Raw genomic sequence first — 20,407 nt, 5'->3', positions numbered from 1 at the left:
TAAATAACTTTTTAAAATATATTAATATTTAATAAAATCTTATCTTAAATCTGATTTAATGTGTAACAGTTCATACGTCATTAAATATGTTAAATTTGTTGTCTCACATATACAGTATGGTGACAATCTTTTGGTTCCTAAGTAACTACAAAATACATTTTCCAAAATTTTTTGATTGGAAAACAATGTCACTAAATATGAGCTTTCAAACATTTTTACCGTTTCTGCCAGGAAAAGGGGGAAAAGATTGTGCTGATTAGATAATGATTAGTAATGATTTAGAAAAGTTAGAGAACGACTAGCCTTTGACAATTCACAAATTGCAATGGTATCACCGATTTGAAGTGTTTGTTTTATTAATGACTCTGGGCTTCGTCACACGGCGGGGGGTGACCTGGACTGTGGGGGTCCTCCCTACCCTGCCCCCCGGGCGCAGCGGGGCAGGCGAACGCTGGGGTCACACTCCCCATGCAGGAGTCCTCCTCGGCACCGAGGCGAGGCGGAAGGGCTGGGCCATCGGTTCCGCCCCCCCGTCCACGCAGCCGGAGCCGGGTGGAGGAGGAGACTCCGGAGCACGTCCACCTCCGGCTTCGGAAAGAGGCTATACTTTTGTACAGGCGACCGCACTGTCTCCATTCTGCTTGACCCTAGCTGGCCTCCGTCTGCTGCGGAAGCCCTGAAAGGTGGGAAAGATCGGGATGCGCTCCAGGCACTCCATGCTCCTCACGCAGCTCATTCCGATCGGGAAGTCGTAGGTCTGGAGTCCCGCGCACTGGTCGCTGCTGGAGTGGACGCCCTCTGTCCAGTCCAGCAGGCCTCGCTCTTTCCTGGAGCCTGGATGCGGGTGGGGAGAGCGAACACTGCACTACCAGCTCACACGCAAGACAACATCACCAGTGAAACATCTGAGGCGATTGCTTTCAAAGGGGCTGTATAAAGTAGTTTTTGTCAACCTGTAGCGACAGCAACCATGAACGCCATCCAAAATTAGAGCCCGACATTAACAAATGCGATTTCAGTGCTGAGGTTTTGTCAGTCTTTCTGATTTTCCCTAACTGACGTATTCCTTACTCTTCCCCTGCAGTGCAAGCAGGGCCTTCATTGTCAGAGCTTTCTGTGATAAAATTAAGAAACCTACAAACTGGAGGGGTGAGAAATATCAGTGATGCATTTTAAAAAAGAGCAGCAGAAATACCTGGAATAGTGTTGTCTAAGATGAAGGCCAGAAAACCCCCAACAAACATCTCTGTTGTCAACAAAACTGTCAGGATTTGATCAATCTCTGGTACGCCTGCAGGCAATAAAATCAAGTCATCACGGATTATGGAAATTATGGGGAAAAAAAGATAAAGCAGTTCGCTTTTTTATTCAGGACATAGTTTTTCAGCTGCTGTGTTATTATTGTAAGAAACCTGTAAATCACAGGTTAATCTCATTTCCACAAAACAATTTAAATTTAATCTTTACATTAAAGGTCAAGAAACTTTCCACCTGATTTGAGTAGAGTATATAGTATCGCATTTAGTAAAATTTTAAAAGTAAAATATATATCTGGATTTTTAAAACTTTTTAATGTGAAAAATAAGACAACAGCACAGTTCAAACTACAGTATATCTAGCAATTTAATAAACAATGCTGCTTAAAACAACACCCAAAACAGAAAAAAATCCTATTCTTTACCAGTCCTTATGGCATTGGGGTGCGTGTCCAAGTAATTTGGCAAAGTCAATCCAAAGAACATTGAAAATCCCAGGACAAACAGGTTGCGAGAGGAATTCAAGTCCACAGTCTGCAGATTGGAGAGCCCTACAGCTGTTATCATTCCTACAGGTGTACAAAAAGAACTTAAACAGGAATTCACAACACTATTTACATTTATTTTCTTCCCTGGTGAAAAAGGCTTTTGTGTTTAACAGGTGCCCTCTTACCTAACGTGATTAACATTGTCAAAAGAGGATTATTTCAAAACAGAGGGTGATTGCTCTGTTAATGTGTATGAATCCAGATGTTGTAAAAAAAACGTGTCATCTCATTAGAAATCCAGCCTTCAGCGTGTTCATTTTTTAATTTTGCCCATTGAATATTACATCAGAACCTGAGGTCTCTAACACTGCTGCAGGACAGCCCCAGTTTAATTTCTAAAGACTGAGAATAAAGCACCTTTGGGTCTTCATATTCTGGTCTTAAATGATCTCTGGATTAATTTACCATTTGACCTGCTTAATTAAAACTGGTGCTTTAAGGGTGACCTGTATCCGCTGCTGAACTGCAGCTCTTCAGGATGAGGGCTGGCGTGTCCAGGTCGAGACACTGCAGTTACGTCAGGACCGTCAAGAGGGTTTTCTGGCTGTCTTTACCTCTTGTGAAACTCGTGGATGTGACCAGTTCTCTTACAGTAATTTGACAATCCCAGAAGAGCGGCCGAAGGGAGGACTTTCAGCAGCATGCTTTTCACCTGCGGGTGCAACACTCACCTGGAAAATGGGCTCATCTTAGTGAAGAAGGTGTCACTCACCAAACAAAGTGCAGAACATCCCTCCTAGAATGGGGTCAGGCAAGGAAGCAAACAGGGCTGTGAACTTGCCCACTGTCCCCAAGATGAACATGATTCCTGCCCCATACTGAACCACTCTCCTGCTGCCCACCTGCATGACACAGAGCCAGTGTGAGAGTCACAGTGTGGGGAGAGTCACAGCATCTGAAGAACAATGGTTTCAGAAGGACAAGAAACACAGCACTGCAGGCCCCTAAAGAACAGCATTTACCTTGGTGATCCCCAGGACCCCGATATTGGGGCTGGAGGAGGTGGAGCCGTTCCCTGTGCCCAGCAAACCAGCTATGATGCAGCAGATGCCCTCTGTGAAAATACCCCTGTGTGAAGACAAGGCAACGGCAACACCACAGTGAGCTGTACAGCACACACTTTTCAATGAACCAGGGTTACCTATCAAGACATCCACACATCCAGGCAGAAATCCACTAAGGAAGCCCAACAGACAAAGCGGGCTCAACAAGCAAACTAGAAGGGATCTTTGGAAAGGAAACAGAATCTGGTACACAGAGCAGAAAACAGCGTAGCCCAAGAGAAAGCTTGGCATCTCTTCTCTGCTCTGATTCCAGAAAAGAAAAATATATTTTTCTGTAACATGGTGACAATATTCTAATTTATAGCAAAGTCACTTTCATACTGGGTCTTCCTTCCACCACAAGGTGACCAGGGAATTGGAGATTTAGTCACTGAAGCCTTTATTCTCAATGATAGCGTAATTCAAAACAGCTCTCTTTCTGTGAAGGTCTCGTCAGGGAGAGCGTGCAGTTTGTCCCTGGAGAAAGGCCACCGGCTTGGCAGGGAAGAGCAAATGATACCTGTTTATGGCGTGAATCGGAGGAGGCGGAGCCCCAGAAAGTCTGGCGCAGGCATAGTAATCGCCGATAGATTCCACGATTCCCGCCAAGGTGGCGCTGAACATCCCCAGCACACCGGCGGCAGTCACCGTGGGCAGGCCCCACTGGCCTGGGAAAGCAGACACACACTGACTACAGCCCAAGCCCAGGAAACACTCAATAGTCATTCAGTGTGGACAGTTCCATTAGCCTCCAGTCATTAATACTTAATTAACCCTTTTGTAAAAATTGTTTTTTTTCCTCATATTGTGCTACAGGGGCATGAGAACTGTGCAGACCGCAACAACGATCACAGAGTGCATCGCAAGCTGCGGTGTCGACTCTGTTGCGGTTTGTCTAGCCTGCCGATCGTGGGAAAGAAACAGAGGGCGGGAGGGAGCCGGTGTAGACAGCCATCCTTACAGGGGTAGGGCAGCCGGAACCAGGGTGCCAGTGACATGATGTCTCCCCGGGCATCTGTGCGGGCTTTGTGGCCGTACTCGCTGGGGTCGCTCGGCAGGACATCGGTCAGAGTGAGGATGTAGCAGATCAGCCAGACCACCATGATGGCCATGATAATCTGGACACGCAGCAGAGACACCAAGTGTTAGCTTTCTTCTCCAGAGCAGACCGGTCTGCAGACTGTACTGCACCCGGACAGCCACAGCTTCGGGATGTATTACCCTGTTTATCTGTGCTCTTCATAGTGGCAGCAGCACTGGGAGCACTTAAAGGTACAATTAGAGTCCACCTACAAGCAGGCACATTTACTTACATTTCTCATAAAATGTAAAATAAGACCAGTGAAATTTCTCAAGGTACGTGACAGTACTAGTCAACTGTTTTACCAGAAACAACAGCGAGTGAGTGCCTGGCCACCGGTCTGAGACCTTCCCCAGTGGGGCAAGGCGGCCGGTGGAGATGATGAGGGGGGTGGGATGTGTTGTTGTCAATGTCGTACAATCATAAACATGTTTAAGGGGGGAGCTGTGTCAGCGTGCGCTGGCTGAAAAGGAGCAAGTAAAGTTTAATTCCACGCCGAAAAGCAGGAAGAAGAAACACAACAGTTCAGCTGTCGAGCCTTCAGGTTGTTTCTTCGTCTCTCTTAGTTTCAGCAGGGATTTAGTCTTTACTCGATCATCTTAATCTGAGATGCACTTTGATAGCTGGGTGACCAGGGGGACGTGCTCTAACCTTATCTGACTCCCAATTTACTGAGAGCCACAGGAGTCCCACCAGCTGGTCAGAGTCCCAGCTGTCCTGGCAAAGGGGCTGCCAGCCACTGTCCTTCTAACCACTCGATTCCCTGTGTCCGAGGGTTTCAGTGCTACATACACCAGATATCACTTCCAGAGCCTTTCAGGAAGAGCAGTTCTCATCTGGCTCTGACAGATGTGTCATTAGGTACAGAACAAAACCTGATATCATCAGGCCTCACCTCAAGCAATGCTTTATATCACCTTATGACCCCCCGTTAATAAAGCATTTTTTCAGTCTGACAATTTCTGGGCATGGAAAATATTGCACTAATATCAGAAAAGAGGAAGCCTGTCTGCAATATTCCGATAAACAAGAAGCAGAAGCTGACCTTACCGGGAACATTTTGAAGATCTGGATCTTGACAGTGGTGCAGCCCTTCTGCCTGTCGTAGGTGGGCACTGGGAACTGAGCGTTCCGCAGGTACTGAGCAAACAGCACGATCAGGAAGATGGACCTAGAAGGAACCAGTCTCTCGCACATCAAAGCGGACTTTAAGGAAGCCCTGCAATGAGGCTGTGCCACAGGAGAAAATGGCGCTCAAGTGCAGACCGGACCTCTCCGGGTCACAGGTCAAAAGAGAGGCAGCAAGAACAACAGAGCTCCAGAGGTGCAGGGTTGTGTTGGGCACAGTGCTCAGCATTGAGACCCACAGAAATGCAGATTTAATAAATATTTACAAAGACTGGAGCGATATACTGAAATGTATTTAAAATATACAAATAATTTTAACAATAATTATACTTATTCTAGTCAGTCAATGTACATTTTAGTTACGCAAACATCAGAATGTGTCTGAAATAGTAATTAATTAGGTTAATGTAAAAATGCCTATTGGTATATTGCAATATTCTGTATCAAAAATATAATTTTATATACTTGCACAATGTATTCCTTCATGCATCTCATCTGTACCAGAAAACACCACCACCAAGGGAACTAGGGACAGTTCAACCACAGAACATCAAACTGCATTGATGCACCAAAACATTTGGTGGTCCAAATATCAGGACCCTGTAGCCAGACCTCATTCCCACTGAAAACAGGTGGAACCAGATTTCAAACTATCAGCAAGACAGTTTCTTACAATTGACACGGTAGCACTTCCTGTGAGTCAATTGCTACCACACGGCCTTCAGGGACTAAACATGACAGGAGTCAAAGCTGTGAATCACCACACAACCAGCGAGCAGCACTGGTCCGGAAGACTCTCGCGACCAGACTCACAGCAGGGAGAGGCCCCAGTGAGAGCCGGCTCTGTCCCCCGCTGCCTGGAACACCGACAGGCCAATGAGGGAGACGGTGGGCGTCACGGTCAGAGGCCCGATGTAGCGGAGCAGGAGGCCTGGAACCCCGAGACAGCCGATGAGCACTTCCACCAGGCTGGACACGATGATCGCCCCCTGGATCTGGACAGGAGAGGAAGGACCCGACCTCAGACACCACCGAGACGGGCCAGGACCAGGACTAACAGTAGCCCTGGGAGATGAGGAAGAGGGGACGTGCACTGGAGCAGCTCACCTCTCGTATCCTTGGATGCCAGATGTGGGAGGTGTTCAGGGGCAAGCTCCAGTCCCCGTAGATCTCCTCTGAAACACAGCACAGGTCACACAGAGAGGACCAGACACACCCAGCCTCGGCACACATTCGACTGTGATATATTGCAGCAAAAAGGAATTTACTCCTCCTGCTAGAAACTGAAAGGGCACATTCTGGGAGTTCCTGAGCTTTGTTGTATGGCTCAGAATATCGCTGAAGATTAACTCTACTCCAGATACAACTTTGGTCAAAATATCCAGGATTTACTAAAGTGGATTTGCACCAAGCCAAAAAAAACAAAGCATCTCCTGATCTCTCCCTGACTCTGTGACACCAGCCCATATCAAACAAGCCTTTTTGAGGATTGCAATTGATTGATACTGCTATTACACACACAGGTGAAGCAATTTACTATCCTTGTGGACTATATACAGTATATAAAATTACTCAGGTGGGTAGCTGCGTCAGCATGCGTAGGCTGCAAAGAAACAAGTAATAGGTTTATTCCATGCTGAAAAAAAGAAGAAAGAAAACACAACGTTTCGGCTGTGGAGCTTTCTTCAGGTGTGAGCTGTAAAATTAATCAGGCCTTGATGATGAATATTTGGCGCCCTCTGGTGGGGGGAGGGGCAACATGCAAGGACCACTGACTCTCGAATACACCCTGCAGGCCAGACCTCAGCACCGGCCCCGCGGAGACAGACTGTACCTTCAGGAGGACACTTCCACTTGTCGAGAGCCAGCATGGCTCTAGCGGGAATGAGGAAGGCGAAGGCGCTGGCCTGAAAGAGCGGGAGCCTGTGGAGAGAAGGGGACTCGAGAGAGTTCATCAGCAAACCAGGGCTGATCGCCAACGCAGGGGTTAGAGACGAGCAGCTGGGCAGTCCAGTTCAAGCCACTGGACACGGAGCACCACGGAGCCATGACACCAGTTCCCTGAAGAACTGGACTGCTCAACGTGGAAACCAGGCGCGTCCCTGTGTCCGCCTACCTGACCCCGAAGGTGGTCTGGATGAGGGTGGTGATTCCCACACAGGTGAAGATGGTCCCGACCAGCTGGCTGACGGTGTACTGGTCCTTCCCCACGCACAGGGACTCGGCCAGCAGGAAGGGCACGGCGATCGTGCCGCTGAAGCACGTCAGGTAGTGCTGTGAAGATCAGCGCGGGGTCAGAGACGCTGCCACACCAGAGCAAGAGAGGCATCCAGCCCATTTATTTACCTCCTGTCTGGGAAAGTCAGGTGCTGTTTGCTTGGCCTCAGAGAAAGGTAAAGAAAGCTGTGCTCTGGAGTCTAAAGCTGTGAAAGGAGAGTTTTGACAGAGGTGGTGAAGATCCTTGGTGCTTTTACAGTTCCAGCTCTGATCTCTGGAGATCTGCAATGTATGTCTACAGAATGACTGTCCTGTGTGTTTATTGTTCTGTACTACCCCTTGTATGTGTTTGCTTTACTGTCATAATGTGTTATTATCATTTACTGCTTTCTCATGTGCTGTGCACATTGTGTGAAAGTGTTGTCTATTGTACTGTGCATGTCCAGAGAGGAAAGCGTGAATCCAAGTCCCAAAGTACATGTCCATATGGCAAATAAACTCCTCTCTCTCTCTCTCTCTCTGTCTGATCGCCTGCCTGTGAGACTAGTGTGTCTGTCCCTCCACCCATCCAGGCAGACGGTGTGTTCCACCTGCAGTCCCAGGAAGATGCAGAGGTACCAGGGGGGCACGTCCTCGATCCTGTAGATCATGTCAAAGCCCTGGCCTGCCCGAGGCTGCTGGTGCTTCTCGTTCTGCACAGGCACGTCTCCCTGGAGAGTAATGGCACACCGGCGTGAGAGGGCACTGCTTCCCTTCAGTCACCGCCAGCTCTGGGACACGAGAGGCTGCTCAAGTGTTTCTCTCTTCTGTTTATTCCTGACTCAGCTGACATCTGCACACACAGGAGAAAACCCTCTCACACAGACAGTGGTGCACAGACTCACTGAGGCATCGTACACTGGAGAAGAGGCCACTCTGCCCCACAGCTGTTTCCTGAAAGAAGCCAGAGTATCGACTTGTCCATCACGGATTGGAAACTACTCTTCCACACTCCCACAACTCTTTGTGTAAAGAAGTGCCAAAGGTAGGCACGTATATTTTTAAACCACAGTGCTTTGAAGAAGTATCCAGTGCCTTGCAGTTTTCACATTGTGTTCCTTTAAAGCTTGCAATCATGACACTGAAGTAGTAGGCACTTTGAAAAGTAGCCTACTCCTCACAACATGATGGATTTATCTCTGTATAATATGGTGATCTGCTCTGAGTTAAAATGAATTATTTTTAAGTTTTTAAGTAGAATTGCACAGTAGCACAAAGCCGTGCTGTATGAATGGCACCGTGCGACAAGCTGCAGGATCCATCAGACTGCAGGGTTTCTCCCAGCTGCACTGTACAGCTGTGGGATTCCTGTGCAGCCCGGCAGCTCAGCAGGCTTGTGTCCATGTCTCTGAGGGTTAACACACACAGGCTCCCCGTAGCAGATCTCGAGATCTCAAATCTCAGTGAAGCAGGACACCGGCAGTGCCAGCAGGACTGGCCCAAGAGCAAAGCATCCCGAGGCTGCTTGCGCCCCCTGCTGCCTGGTGGTCCATGGGCTTGAACTAGCTGCACCAGAGACCAGAGATGTAGGGCAGCCTGGCGGCAAGGTGCAGCCACAGGTGAGATCACTGGAAAGTGTCGAGTGTCTGTAATCTCAGACTCCTACTCTGCGTCAACATCCGGGAGCCTGTTCTGGGTGGATGGCAAGGTCATGCTGTGAAGTCTTCACACGTGTGAATAATTACTAATAACTCATCTGATTTCCTAGCATTCCCACAGCTCTTTCCATCCCCACAGGCGCTCCGAGCACTTGCACGACACCCGGACTGTCTTGGGAGGACCAGATAAAGGGATCTGGAGAGTCGTGTGTATAGGCAGGCCAGAGAAGGCCAGGAGAGGAGTTGTGCTCACTCAGCCTCTCCCATCAGGGCAGAGGGAGGAGAGAAGCAGGGGCTGATAGCCAAGGCAGGGACCAGCACGTGGGGCCAGACAGCCCCAGGAAGAGCAATCAGGGGGGGAGACTTGCAGTAAAAACAGTTACATGCGTAACTCTGCCCTGACTCGAGCTCCACGCGAGAGGCACTCAGCACAGCTCCAGCCTGGTGATCCTGGTGCTTTAGGCCAGGAGGTCTGCCAGCTATTGAGCAATGGGTTGTGAGCAGCTTAATTAAACAGTCAACAGGGTCCTAATCCACTCCCTACCACTTTAAACAGCCCTTCGAAACCACTCTCTTTGTGTGAACCCTCATCTTCAACTAAATGTTTAATTGTGATATCAGATGTGACGGAAGCTATGCTCCAATAAATAAACCTACACAAAACATTAGTTAGAATCTCATATGTTGTTTGTACCATACGCTATTTATTTTACAATTCAATGTATCAGCCTAAAACAAAGAAACACCCTTTAAGGCAGGAAGGTATAAAGAGGTTTAATATACATTTTGGTCACACTAACCTAAATAAATGCTGTTAGCAAATGTCAAGCAGTCACAGCAGCACGTGCAGACTTTCCTGTCCTGAAAATAACGGTTCTGAGATGTTGCACAAGCTGGAAACTGCACACCCGGGCAAAACAGAAAGATCCTGCTGCTGGTCGATCAGTTTCCCTGTATTGATTCTCGGCACACGAGGAAAGAGACCGCGTGGCCAGGTCGAATCAGCTCCTGCTACATCCAAGGATCGGGAATATCAGTTACCTTGGGATCCTCGTCCGCGCCCCGGGTCTCCATTCTGTCCGCGGCTGGGATGCGCTGGGACGGAGAGAGCTGAGGTTACAGCTGTGTGGTGGAAAGTGACATTGAGCAAAGAGAGCATTTCCACTTCAGGAAAGAAAAGACTGAGCCAGTTAATCATCTCCGCGAGCTGAAGGACTTTACCCACATCTCTAATCAGACGGTGAAACAATAACCTTGATGATGATACCGTGGGTTAAGAAACTGCTTACTGACAGCTCTTTCACCGAAGGTGTCGGTAAACCCAGGAGCCGACTCCCACAGTTAGAAACAGTCCAGGACCTTCCTGCAGCACACCTCCGAGCTGGGCTGGCTCGGGCTCTGGGAAAGGGCAGTGGGACCATAGTAAAGGCTCAAGTTTTTATACTTAATGCAGAAAGTCTGAAGTAGTTTTGGAATACCAAAATAACAAGCTCACCTTCTTTTCTCTCCATGTCAGATACTTCTGTCCTGGTTTATCTGGTCCGCTTTTTTTTTCCTGTAGGAGCAGTGGAGTTTTCTGGAAACCGCTCTAGTTGCACGTGCGGTATGACCAGCTTGATCAGGACTACAGCAGAGGAGGGGCTACTGATCACCAGGATCAGGACTGGCACAGACTAAAGCTATAGACGCTCCTGGGTTCACTGCTGGGTGCAGCTCTGGCGGAGTTCACAGCAGAGGCACCCCGGCCGAGACGCCAGTCCATCACAGGGCAGACACACACACACCAGGGTCACAATCAGCTAGTGAGCGCACCCGGGGGAGGGAGAGCACCAGAACACCCTGATACCACCCGTGCAGATGCAGGGACAACATGCAAACTCCACACAGAAGGCAGCCCCGTCTGTAACCTCACCAGGACCCAGGAGGCCGTGTGGACTGAGCTGCCCTATAGCTTTGCAGTGCATGAACAGGAACAAAGTTCAACACACAGATCAAACACACGGGGGCGCCAAATACCCACCAATGACCAGCCCTTTCACCTCCTCTGGGATACCTGAGGCTTGTGTCTGCTTCGCCCGGCATTGAAGCAGCACGTGGCAAACTTATTTCCTCAGTCTACGTGCATTATACCCTGCGACTATCCAGACTGTGCAGATCACAGCCAGTTATTTTACAACAACCCTCTCGACCAGGGGACCCCCACACCTGCTGGCGCTTGGTCCCCAGGTTTCAGGTAGGTTCTGTGTTTTCAGTTCCTAAACACTGACGGGGGTTAAGTAACTAATTGATCTACACATGATGTATTTTCATGACATTCTTACAGTATTGATAAGATATACAGTACAGGTACTGTAGATAATTCACACATTCATAACATCAATGCTTGATTTGTGCAACTTTTTACTCTGTGGTTACACTCTTCTCGGTAAGATGCAATAATGTGCAAAACTCTGTAACATCTTACTCCTACTCTTAAATCTCTACATTGGCTGCCTTTAAAGTCACATATTCAATATAAGATTATGTTGCTGACTTTCAAGCCTCTGAACAATCTGGCTCCATCACACATCTCGGAGCCCCTCCGTGGTCACGCTCCCTCCTGCCGGCTCTGCTCACTGTCCGCAGGACTAACTCTCAGACTTCTGGTGACCGTGCCTTCTCTGTCGTACTTCCAGCGTTTTGAAATGCTCTTTCTCCAACTCTTCAAGAGACCCTCTCCAAACCCAAACTTAAAACTCACTTTTTTTATGAGGGCTTGTGTTTCATTGACTGAGGCCCTACATTTGTTTCTGTTTTCTTGTGTAATGTTTTTTGTTGACCTATTTTATTTTTGTCTTTTACTTTATCACTATGTACAGCATCCCCATGTTGAGAAAGTTGCTTTAGTATTATTATTATATGCCTACATCTATGGATATTCAAAAGCACATAAAGAAGAGACGACTTCTTGTGGTACAAATCCTAAAATAAAGTAACACTCAGTGAGAGCAGACTACTTAAAATACACACACAGCGGTGTTCTGAGGGGATCTGAGCAGGTTACAACAGCAGTGGCCCTCCTAGGCCAGAGCAATAATGTCTGCTGTGGATACTTCCTTTCTCTAAATATTTGCCCAGAAATACAGCGAGTCTGGCTGTGAATGGGAAAGCTGTCAGTCAGTTTTGGGTGCAGATCGCACAAATGAAAGAATTCCACTGTGACAGTTCTGAGAATCTGACAACAGACATCGAGACTGTGTGGGCTTGTGTGATATGGGAAGAAAACTACTTTCCTGCTGAATATCACACTTGGAAGCTTCGTCTGGGTCCACCAGATGTAACTCTTCAACTCTTACAGGCTCTAAAGCTTCACAGGAAGGACCGTCTCTGGGTCTTGGGCAGTGCAGAAGTTAGTTAACAGTCCAGTCATTCGAAATACAGGACACAGCAGATTTCCAGACAGTGAGGTCTCAGTCCCACACAGTAAACACCAGGAAGTGACACAAATTCCATTCTCTAGGTCAGCACATTCTTAACAGAAACCCATATACATTAGTAAACGTTAGTTAGTTAGTAGGACTCCTGGCCGAATGGACACTGCCACCATGCAGGAGAGGAAGCTCAGAAGAAGCCCCAGCACAGAGAGCAACATATGGGTGAAACAATGCATGCCCTGTGTCACATTTCCTTTTGAGAAAGGCCAAATATTTTCTATATAAATTGTTTGCACTGATCCTTCCTTCCTGTGTTTTGCTGTTGTACTGCAGTGTCCCCTTAATTTTGACCACTAAACCGAGTTTTGACACCAATACACAACTGTTGCATTTTTAATGCACCTCAGCATCTATGCCAAGTGTCTCCTGCTCTGGAATAAGTCTTGCATGTTACAGCAAAATTCAGTCTCCCATAACCTCCAAACGCCTCTCCTTATCAACGTCGACCTTTCTTGAGTTAAAAGGGCACCGAGAATGTTACAGAAAAAGGCGACTACTCTGATGCTTAGAGCGTGAGTAGAGGGAAAGACTTGTTTACACAGGAGAGAGGAACCTTCCCATGTCCGCTGTCCACTCAAGACATCACGAGGACAACAAACAACACTATCGTCCGCCGGGAAGTACACCGGGCATTTGGGGTGCAGTGACTAACTCTCCCAAATATCACTTCACCCCAACTTCGCCAGTCCTCTGTGCTGCTCGTCCTACTGGACTCACAACCGCACACACATACAGGTCTGCGTGCAGGAAAAAGCATCACTGCATCACAGATCAGGCAAACCGTACCCTATTCAGCCAGACTCAGCTGACACCATCAAAACTCGTAATGAGGTTGCGATGGTGTGGAATTTTCTTTCTGTGCACCACTTACACTGCCATCAGGATTATCAGCCCCCATTACCTGTCCAATTATGGCTTTTGTGCTCCAGCAGCAGCTGCGATGGAGTTGCGTCCTGTCCAGGGTATATCCTGCCTCGCGCCCGTATCGGCCTCGTATCGGATGAGTGGATTAGAAAGTGGATGTAGGGATGTACCTGTGACCCACGCCTTTAAATTCCATGCTAAACTGTAATGCAGAAGAACCGAAGCGGGGCTGTCCTCGGGTCCAGCATCTTCCAGACCAGGTTCTTGATCGCATGGCGCAGCCGGGCAGGATTAGTGATGTGGACTATGCAGGCCCTGGCTGGCATAGGTGCTGCAAATGGGTTTCTTCAAGGTATTCTGTATCAGGTTGGTTGTGGATTTAATTATGATTAAAGTTTAAGCTCCCAACAGCAGTTTAGGGCTTCAGTAAAGAGCTGCACACTGGATAACACCTCATGATTTAAAATTGGAGAGAACAGAATTTTAAATCACGATTTTCTCCTCCTCATTAAAGAAGAACCATGGCACAGTTGACCCCCAATAACTGTTATTCTCCCTGGGTCACAGAATATAAGCCCAAGGTTTTAAGCACTGTGTGTTCTTGTCATTAAACTACTCTGTCTCCTTGAAATACCGCACAGCTGAGTTCAGCAGCGACAGAAGCTGAAACAGAAAAAAGGTGTTTTGAAAAAACTTAAATTGCTTGTCCCTTAACATTACTTTTACTACAGCAGGCTTAAAACGTATGCCTCTGTTTTAATAATAATCATGTCAATCCATTCTGGGTAAACAGAGTAGTGACGCTGACGGACTGCTCCAGAAGCACTGGAGTGAAACCCAGAGGCCCAGCGTGACCCCACAGCCAGCACAGGGGTCAGGGGTGTTTCTGGGGTGGCCGTCTGGCGCTGTGCTCGCAGGCGGGTTGCGGCCCGGCAGTACCGAGACAGCACGCTCCTCTGCAGACAAGTGTGAGTCAGGCGCTCGGGCAGCAGCGCGGAGAGCAGTCGCTGGGAAGGGCTGGGAGAGGACGTGTGGAAGCACTTTGTCAGGGGGCCACGTCCAGACATGACACTCGGGAAGCAGGCAGTCCAGGAGACTACAGACGCTACAGTGTTGACAGCTACACTTCTTCAGACAGGGGTATTTGTTTAAAAAAAAAACAGGTGTCTCAAGGAACAAGTTGAAGACCTTTTATTATTAATTTTATTATTTTGGTGCTGAATGTCTGGTGGAACAAAAAAAAGCAGTAACCAAATCGGAGCACTTTCTAACGGGCTTAAACAGAAACTTTGGGATCGTCTTCAGATTTAACACGACTGGTCTCAATAAACACTGACACCACAGTGTATGCAGAGCATTACCGGCTGGAAAACAGCACGGACACAAAACGAGGACTACCGATTTCACCCGATGAAAAACCTAACCAAACTACTGGGACGCACACAGGCAGCTGACTGATCTGAACTGCCCTCCACACACCTTCCAACACACACGTACAGTGACTACTATTTAAATATGTAAAACGACAGGAGTGCCCGAGCTGTATCGGGGGAGAAACACAGAACAGGTCCCGTGTGCTCCACCCCCCCGTCTTCACTGGGACCTCCTGGCCATCAGCATCTCCCGGATGTTGTCTTCTGCCTCCTTCACGCTGCGCTCCAGGTAGGTCTTCCGCTGCTGAAACACAGGAATGGACACAGAACAGAACACCAGGTGACAAACGGGAAGAGGCCAGTCCACCCAAACAGCTGATGCGGGCGTGTCGGATCAACAGGAACATGCTACTCGTCAGTCCTTCAATCACATGCCTGGGGAGCTTGTTTCAGACTCCCACTACCCTTTGTGTAAAGAAGCCTCTCAGGTTTTCACTCGTATCCTCTGGTCTGTTTCACTGCTGACCCCTGGAGGAGCCGATTGTGTCGACTTTATTAATACTTGTGAGGATTGTGGACACTGGAAAAGAGAGTCTGTACAGTCCTCTGTGTTCAGGACTGAGGAGACTGAGCTCCTTTCACCAGGACATCCCCCCCAGGCTGGGATTATACCTGAAAGGTCCAGAAAGACACTGCAGGACCCAAAGTGCCTGTCTTTGTGACACACATCTTCTACAAAACGGACAAGTATGAATCAACACACAGGCAAGATAATTAGTCTCCCAGCTGTTGGACAGAAGATATGATAATACAGTTTGCATTAAAACCTGAAGTGTCTATCCAGGATAGTCTGCCCTCGCCCTATGGAAAATATAACCCTGGAGACTTTGTCAAAAATTTCCTATTACACTACTGTCTCCTCTCTGCTCTCATAACATGCAAACGACATTTGCCAGCTTATTAGACACTGAATACTTTTAGTATGACATCAAATCCCAACACTCTAAATGAAATACTGCATTTACAAATGTATAACTTGAGAACATTTTTCCAGCTAGCTAACAAAAAGTCAAATGCAAATTAAGTATGTAAAAATAATTTCTATTGTGAAGTTTCCGTTCTAATGAAACCCTACATTTCCAAGCGCTGGGGTAGGGAGTAAGATCCCACACAGCAGGGCTTACAGACCACCACGATCCCAACATTCAGAAGCGTCATACCTGTAAGATTTTTAGTTCAACGACTGCTGAAATACCACTCTCACATGTGCCAAAAACACATTTCTTTCTGGAGACACTGAAAGTTGAATAGAGATCATACAAATAACAATGGTGTCCCCGTCTTTCCAGTCTGAGGACCAGCGATACTGTCTGCCTGCCAGGTTGAATTCTAATGGGAAACCGAGCGTATAATCAATGGTCACTACATGGTTAAACAGGCACTCCAACAATAAATTTCTATTTTATAGCGAGACTGTAAAAAACACTCATTTTGTCAAAAGGTAAAATGCTGAATATTGGAACTTTGGCTCCAAAACATTTAAAATGTGAAATATTCGATGAACAGATCATCAGGTCTTTACAAATTATCTAAACCACTTGTGTGGATTAAGTGGTATTGCAGTTTTTTTTAAAAAAACAACAAGCACCACCTATTAGGAATTTAGAAGGGAAAGATTCCAAAACAGTCTTTTCTGGAAGTAAGGAACAAAAACAGGTTTATTCCTGCTGAAAAGAGAAGAAAGGAAACACAACGTTTCGGCTGTGGAGCCTTCCACCCGACACACCTGAAGGAGGCTCCACAGCCGAAACGTTGTGTTTCCTTTCTTCTCTTTTCAGCAGGAATAAACCTGTTACCTGTTCCTTTGCAGCCTACGCCTGCTGACGCAGCTCCCTACTTGAACCTTTTCTGGAACTATAAATTTGATCAAGAGTTTAATATCAATCAAGTGCAAAAGAAATCTATTGGTTTTCAGGAGTAGGAAAAGTCAGGCTCAGCATGTGACTATTAAACTGGAAGAGCGTTTCGACAGCACAGGCCGAGGACAGGCATGTGAAATCTGAAAGAAGGCAGGAATAAAGCCGCGTGGACAAACGGCCCACGGCCTGTGAGCACCACAGGGAAGTCGACTGAAGGCGACTGAAGAATGAAATACTACACTAGCTCTGACGCCCAGCCGGGGCCCGGGGAAGGCTGCTGGGCGGAGTACCCAGTGCAGCACAGAGATGAATCGCTCTGTCCGTGACCATGTCTCCATCACAGCCCCCCAGGTGAGCGCCCAGCCTGTGACGAATCTCTCCGGCCCCCCCGGGACAGGAGCCCGGCCTTTCTGCACGGTGAATAAGTGAAAGAGCATGAAAGAGAGCTGTAACTGCAGTAACCAAGGAAACGCTGGCGTGAGCCTCCAAAGCTGAAAGGACTTTAATGGCTGCTCTTCCCTGGAATCCTGGACCTAAGCCAGCTCTGCTGCAATTGAAGGCAAAGGGTTGTTTCCCTCTAAGAACCTAGATTATGCTGCGGGAGTCCTCGACTGGATGAGGCCTGAGCCAAGATGCATGTCAATAACCAACCTAATGAAAATATATTCCAGCTGACGTCACGCGCACCGCCCTGAGGTGACTGCCTCAACACCAGAGCAGGAGCAAGCCGCTGCGGACTCTAAACGGGGAGACACCTGCCACTCTGCCAGCTCCAGGGAACGTTCAGCTGCACAAAGGCCAACAGAAGCCGATCCAAGGAGCGCAGCAGGTCAGCGTGCCGGCGCGAACTCTGCTCTGACACAGCCCTGCGGGAGGCGGCTCTTCTGCGTGGTCCTGCCTTGACATCCCTCTTATTTGAGGCCTTGTGTGCTGCTCTGTCACCCCCAGCGCCAGCCGACTCACCCTGAGCGTGGTCATTCCTGACAGCTCCACTGCCCCCCACAATCCACAAAGCATAAAAACGGCCAAATACCACTTGGTTAGCCCCTTGTGACACAGTTCTGCACCGGGGGGGGGAACTGGGGAAGCTTTATGCTGCTTCCTCTCAGCCCATGAATCACAGCAAAATGAAAAGCTTGGTTATTAGTCAGGAACTATTTTCTCCCCGATTCCAGAAAAAGACCAGCAGGCGACAGGAAAGCGTGGGCTCCCCGGTGGGTACTGGGGGTACAGTGGCGCTGGGGGAAGAAAAGCCGATTTATTATAAAGCGTATATTCATCTTCTCGAGCTTCTGCCGTGCGTCTCCGTGTGCAGGAAGCCGAAAGCAGTTACCAGCACGAGCCCCCGCTGCCTTCCTGTAAACACGTCAAGGTAAATTATTCATCACGCGCCATCAAGGGACTGGCGTCACTGGCAGCACACCCAACTGCGCCTCTCAGGCGACCTGCAGCCCAGCTGCGCAGGACTGCCCAGTCTCGCCCCCCCCACCGGCCCCAGGTACATCAACAAACACAAAGGTTATCTGATGGAAAAGCAGCAGTATGTTGATTAGTGGTCTGAACATGTTTCCATTCGCCCACTGCTGGTTATCAGGCTTCCTGAACGAGCCGCCTGAGGGGAAACCCAGCACTCCAGCACTCGGCCTGTTGTTTCCCTGCCACTGGAAATACATGGGACTTGGCCACAGAGGTGGGGGGTGGGGCGTTTGACCACATGGGCTCTTATCGAAGTTCCAGGGGACGAGATGCCCCACGTCCTTCTGCTCCAGCCTTCACTAACTGGGTCTCTTAAGCGATGTGACGCATTTCCATGGACTCCATCCCCCCATTAGGGGCGTCTGCCTGAGACTCTGATCACGGGTTCGAGACTGGGGCGCGCTAATCAATGGGCCGGAAGTAGCTAATCGATGCCAGAATCTCATCGAGCTGTTTCTGACCAGCTCTGTGACAGACAGCTTCAACAATGTGGCTGGGCTAGGCACACTGTTTCAGGCTCCCGGTGTGGTATGAGGCGATAGCTCTCCATTTCATTCCTTAATACATCTCCGCCTAATCTCTCTGTCTTTTCTCCACCTTCTGTCCGGGCTGTTCTGTTCTTTAACCACTGAGCGATGGAGTTTAGTTTCAGAAGCTCTACAGTGTTTCTTTCCTAAGCAGTGGTCTTGTACCATCTGAAAATCTTTCAGTTCAAGATGTAACTTGTGGTTTATTCTCTTTGGAGCTGACTAAGCTGTCACTGCGAGGAAAAATGTAAGATATTACTATTGGACAGAGTACCAAAGACATAAGAAAAAGAACCTCCTCCTTACAGATATTCCACAGGTGCTGACAGGGCACTGACTATGGGAAAGGCAATGGTAGCCCAACAGCATTATTGAGGGGTGTCAAGGTGCCGGATCCATTAACTCAGCTCACTTGGTCTTCCATTTTTCTTCTAAAAACACAAGCTGCAGTTTCCTCCAAAGTCTACAGACATATCAGCAGGTTAACTGGCTTCTGGGAAAAGTGGCCCTAGTGTGTGTATGTGCGTGTGCCCCGAAAAAGACTGGTGTCCTGTCCAGGGTGTATCCTGCCCTGTACTGTTGCTTGCTGGGATTAGCTCCAGCTCCCCTGCAATCCTGAACTGGATGAAACATTTAGAAAATGGATGAATAGACCATAAGATCAACTCTACTGTCAAAAATAACCCAACCAAAGAAGCCTTTGTATTTTAGAGAATTGTAAGACATCACATTTTGGGGGTGCAATTCATTCTATATTTACAAAAACCTCCTAAAAAGGACAATTCATAGGTTCTGTAAATGGCTGATTGAATGAATGCAGAAGCCTTAAAGCAGAAATAATGAGAGCTGGTGTCGCCAAGCTCTGTGCTGCACGTAGTCCTAAAGAGCTCCTTCCACACACAAGCTTTTGCATATTTATGAGTCATGCAAGAGCTTTGACATGGAAACAGAGGCACCATCACTGCACGGGAAAGCACACAAGGAAGCAAAGATGCAAACTAAAGTAATCCAGAGTTTACCGCAGAAGTGCCTGTGTGATATTTAGCGTGAAAACACAGAACAGTCACCTCAGGGAATATCATTGGGTCCTTCTGAGAAAGCAAAACAAATCCACAAGCCACTGAGGCCTGGTCAACTAAAACACGAAACTTTTTTCAAATCCACAGAATAAGTAAGGAAAGACTTTTTTTTTTAATTACATTTTGAATCACCAATTTTATTTTGTGACAAAAAATATCATTTGTAGGTCACGGCGAGTGACGTGAGCCTGGCTCGAACCCGTGATCACAGAGCTCACAGAGTGCCTGTACCACCTGAGAGGCTTCATCCAAGACAACCTCCGTCCAGCAAGTATCTCAACCTCACGCACTCGTTTTGCACGAGGATTTTCAACACCGTTCCTGTTTTCCCTCCTAAGACACTGCGCACAAACGCAGAGGGCCGTCTGCCTCACTCTGGCAACGCGGGTCCTAATTACTCATCTGAAGCAAGCGCTTGCATGAGAACTTCACCTCCCCTGACAGCTGAAAAGTGGGAGGAACGGACACTGCCGACAGAAGCTGTGCGTGACGAGGGCTGTCCGGCTAGGGCTTGAACAGACATGGGTTTTCCGCAGGAGCTCTCATCAGCTTGGGCTCTCAAAGCATCCCGGGTGGGAGGCTCACGTGAGAGCTTGCACCCCTTCCCTCCTCTCCGGCACCCCAGGATCCGCCAGCGTGTTGTCTGCTCGCATGCTAAATAAACCCCCTACAGGCTTTTTTTACTCCAGACTTCGAGACACACTACCTCACATGAACCGCTTGAATTCAGTCCCAGAGCAGTTTGAGCACATCCAGCTCTATTATAAGTGCCACCGAGAGGAGCGA

General features: G+C 48.2%; 2 protein-coding genes across 3 annotated transcripts in view; both read right to left on the bottom strand.

The window, feature by feature from the left end:
- Positions 1-338: 338 nt before the first annotated feature.
- Positions 339-10,061, bottom strand: slc23a1 (solute carrier family 23 member 1). Of its 2 annotated transcripts, none has more exons than XM_088932365.1 (14): positions 9,952-10,061; positions 7,864-7,983; positions 7,173-7,330; positions 6,891-6,979; positions 6,164-6,231; positions 5,870-6,051; positions 4,979-5,099; positions 3,809-3,965; positions 3,368-3,515; positions 2,767-2,872; positions 2,517-2,646; positions 1,682-1,825; positions 1,196-1,291; positions 339-834 (listed from the first exon to the last, which is right to left on the bottom strand). In XM_088932365.1, exons 1-14 carry the CDS (start codon positions 9,982-9,984, stop codon positions 602-604), a joined length of 1,785 nt encoding a protein of 594 aa, XP_088788491.1. In that variant the 5' UTR covers positions 9,985-10,061; the 3' UTR covers positions 339-601. The 2 variants fall into 2 exon arrangements, with proteins under 2 accessions (XP_088788491.1, XP_088788492.1); XM_088932366.1 differs by having other exon boundaries at positions 7,864-8,105; positions 9,952-10,043.
- A 4,361-nt stretch (positions 10,062-14,422) lies between these two features.
- The window catches only part of pfdn1 (prefoldin subunit 1), a 56,645-nt gene continuing 50,660 nt past the window's right edge, over positions 14,423-20,407 (bottom strand). Inside the window, exon 4 of the mRNA XM_088933350.1 lies at positions 14,423-14,924. Coding sequence (XP_088789476.1) covers positions 14,841-14,924 — 84 coding nt within the window. The 3' untranslated portion in view covers positions 14,423-14,840. The remainder of the gene's footprint in view (positions 14,925-20,407) is intronic.

Source organism: Atractosteus spatula, chromosome 14 (genome assembly GCF_055471065.1).
Source record: "Atractosteus spatula isolate fAtrSpa1 chromosome 14, fAtrSpa1.hap1, whole genome shotgun sequence".
Taxonomy (NCBI): Eukaryota; Metazoa; Chordata; class Actinopteri; order Semionotiformes; family Lepisosteidae; genus Atractosteus; species Atractosteus spatula.
This window is presented reverse-complemented; position numbering and strand designations above follow the sequence as displayed.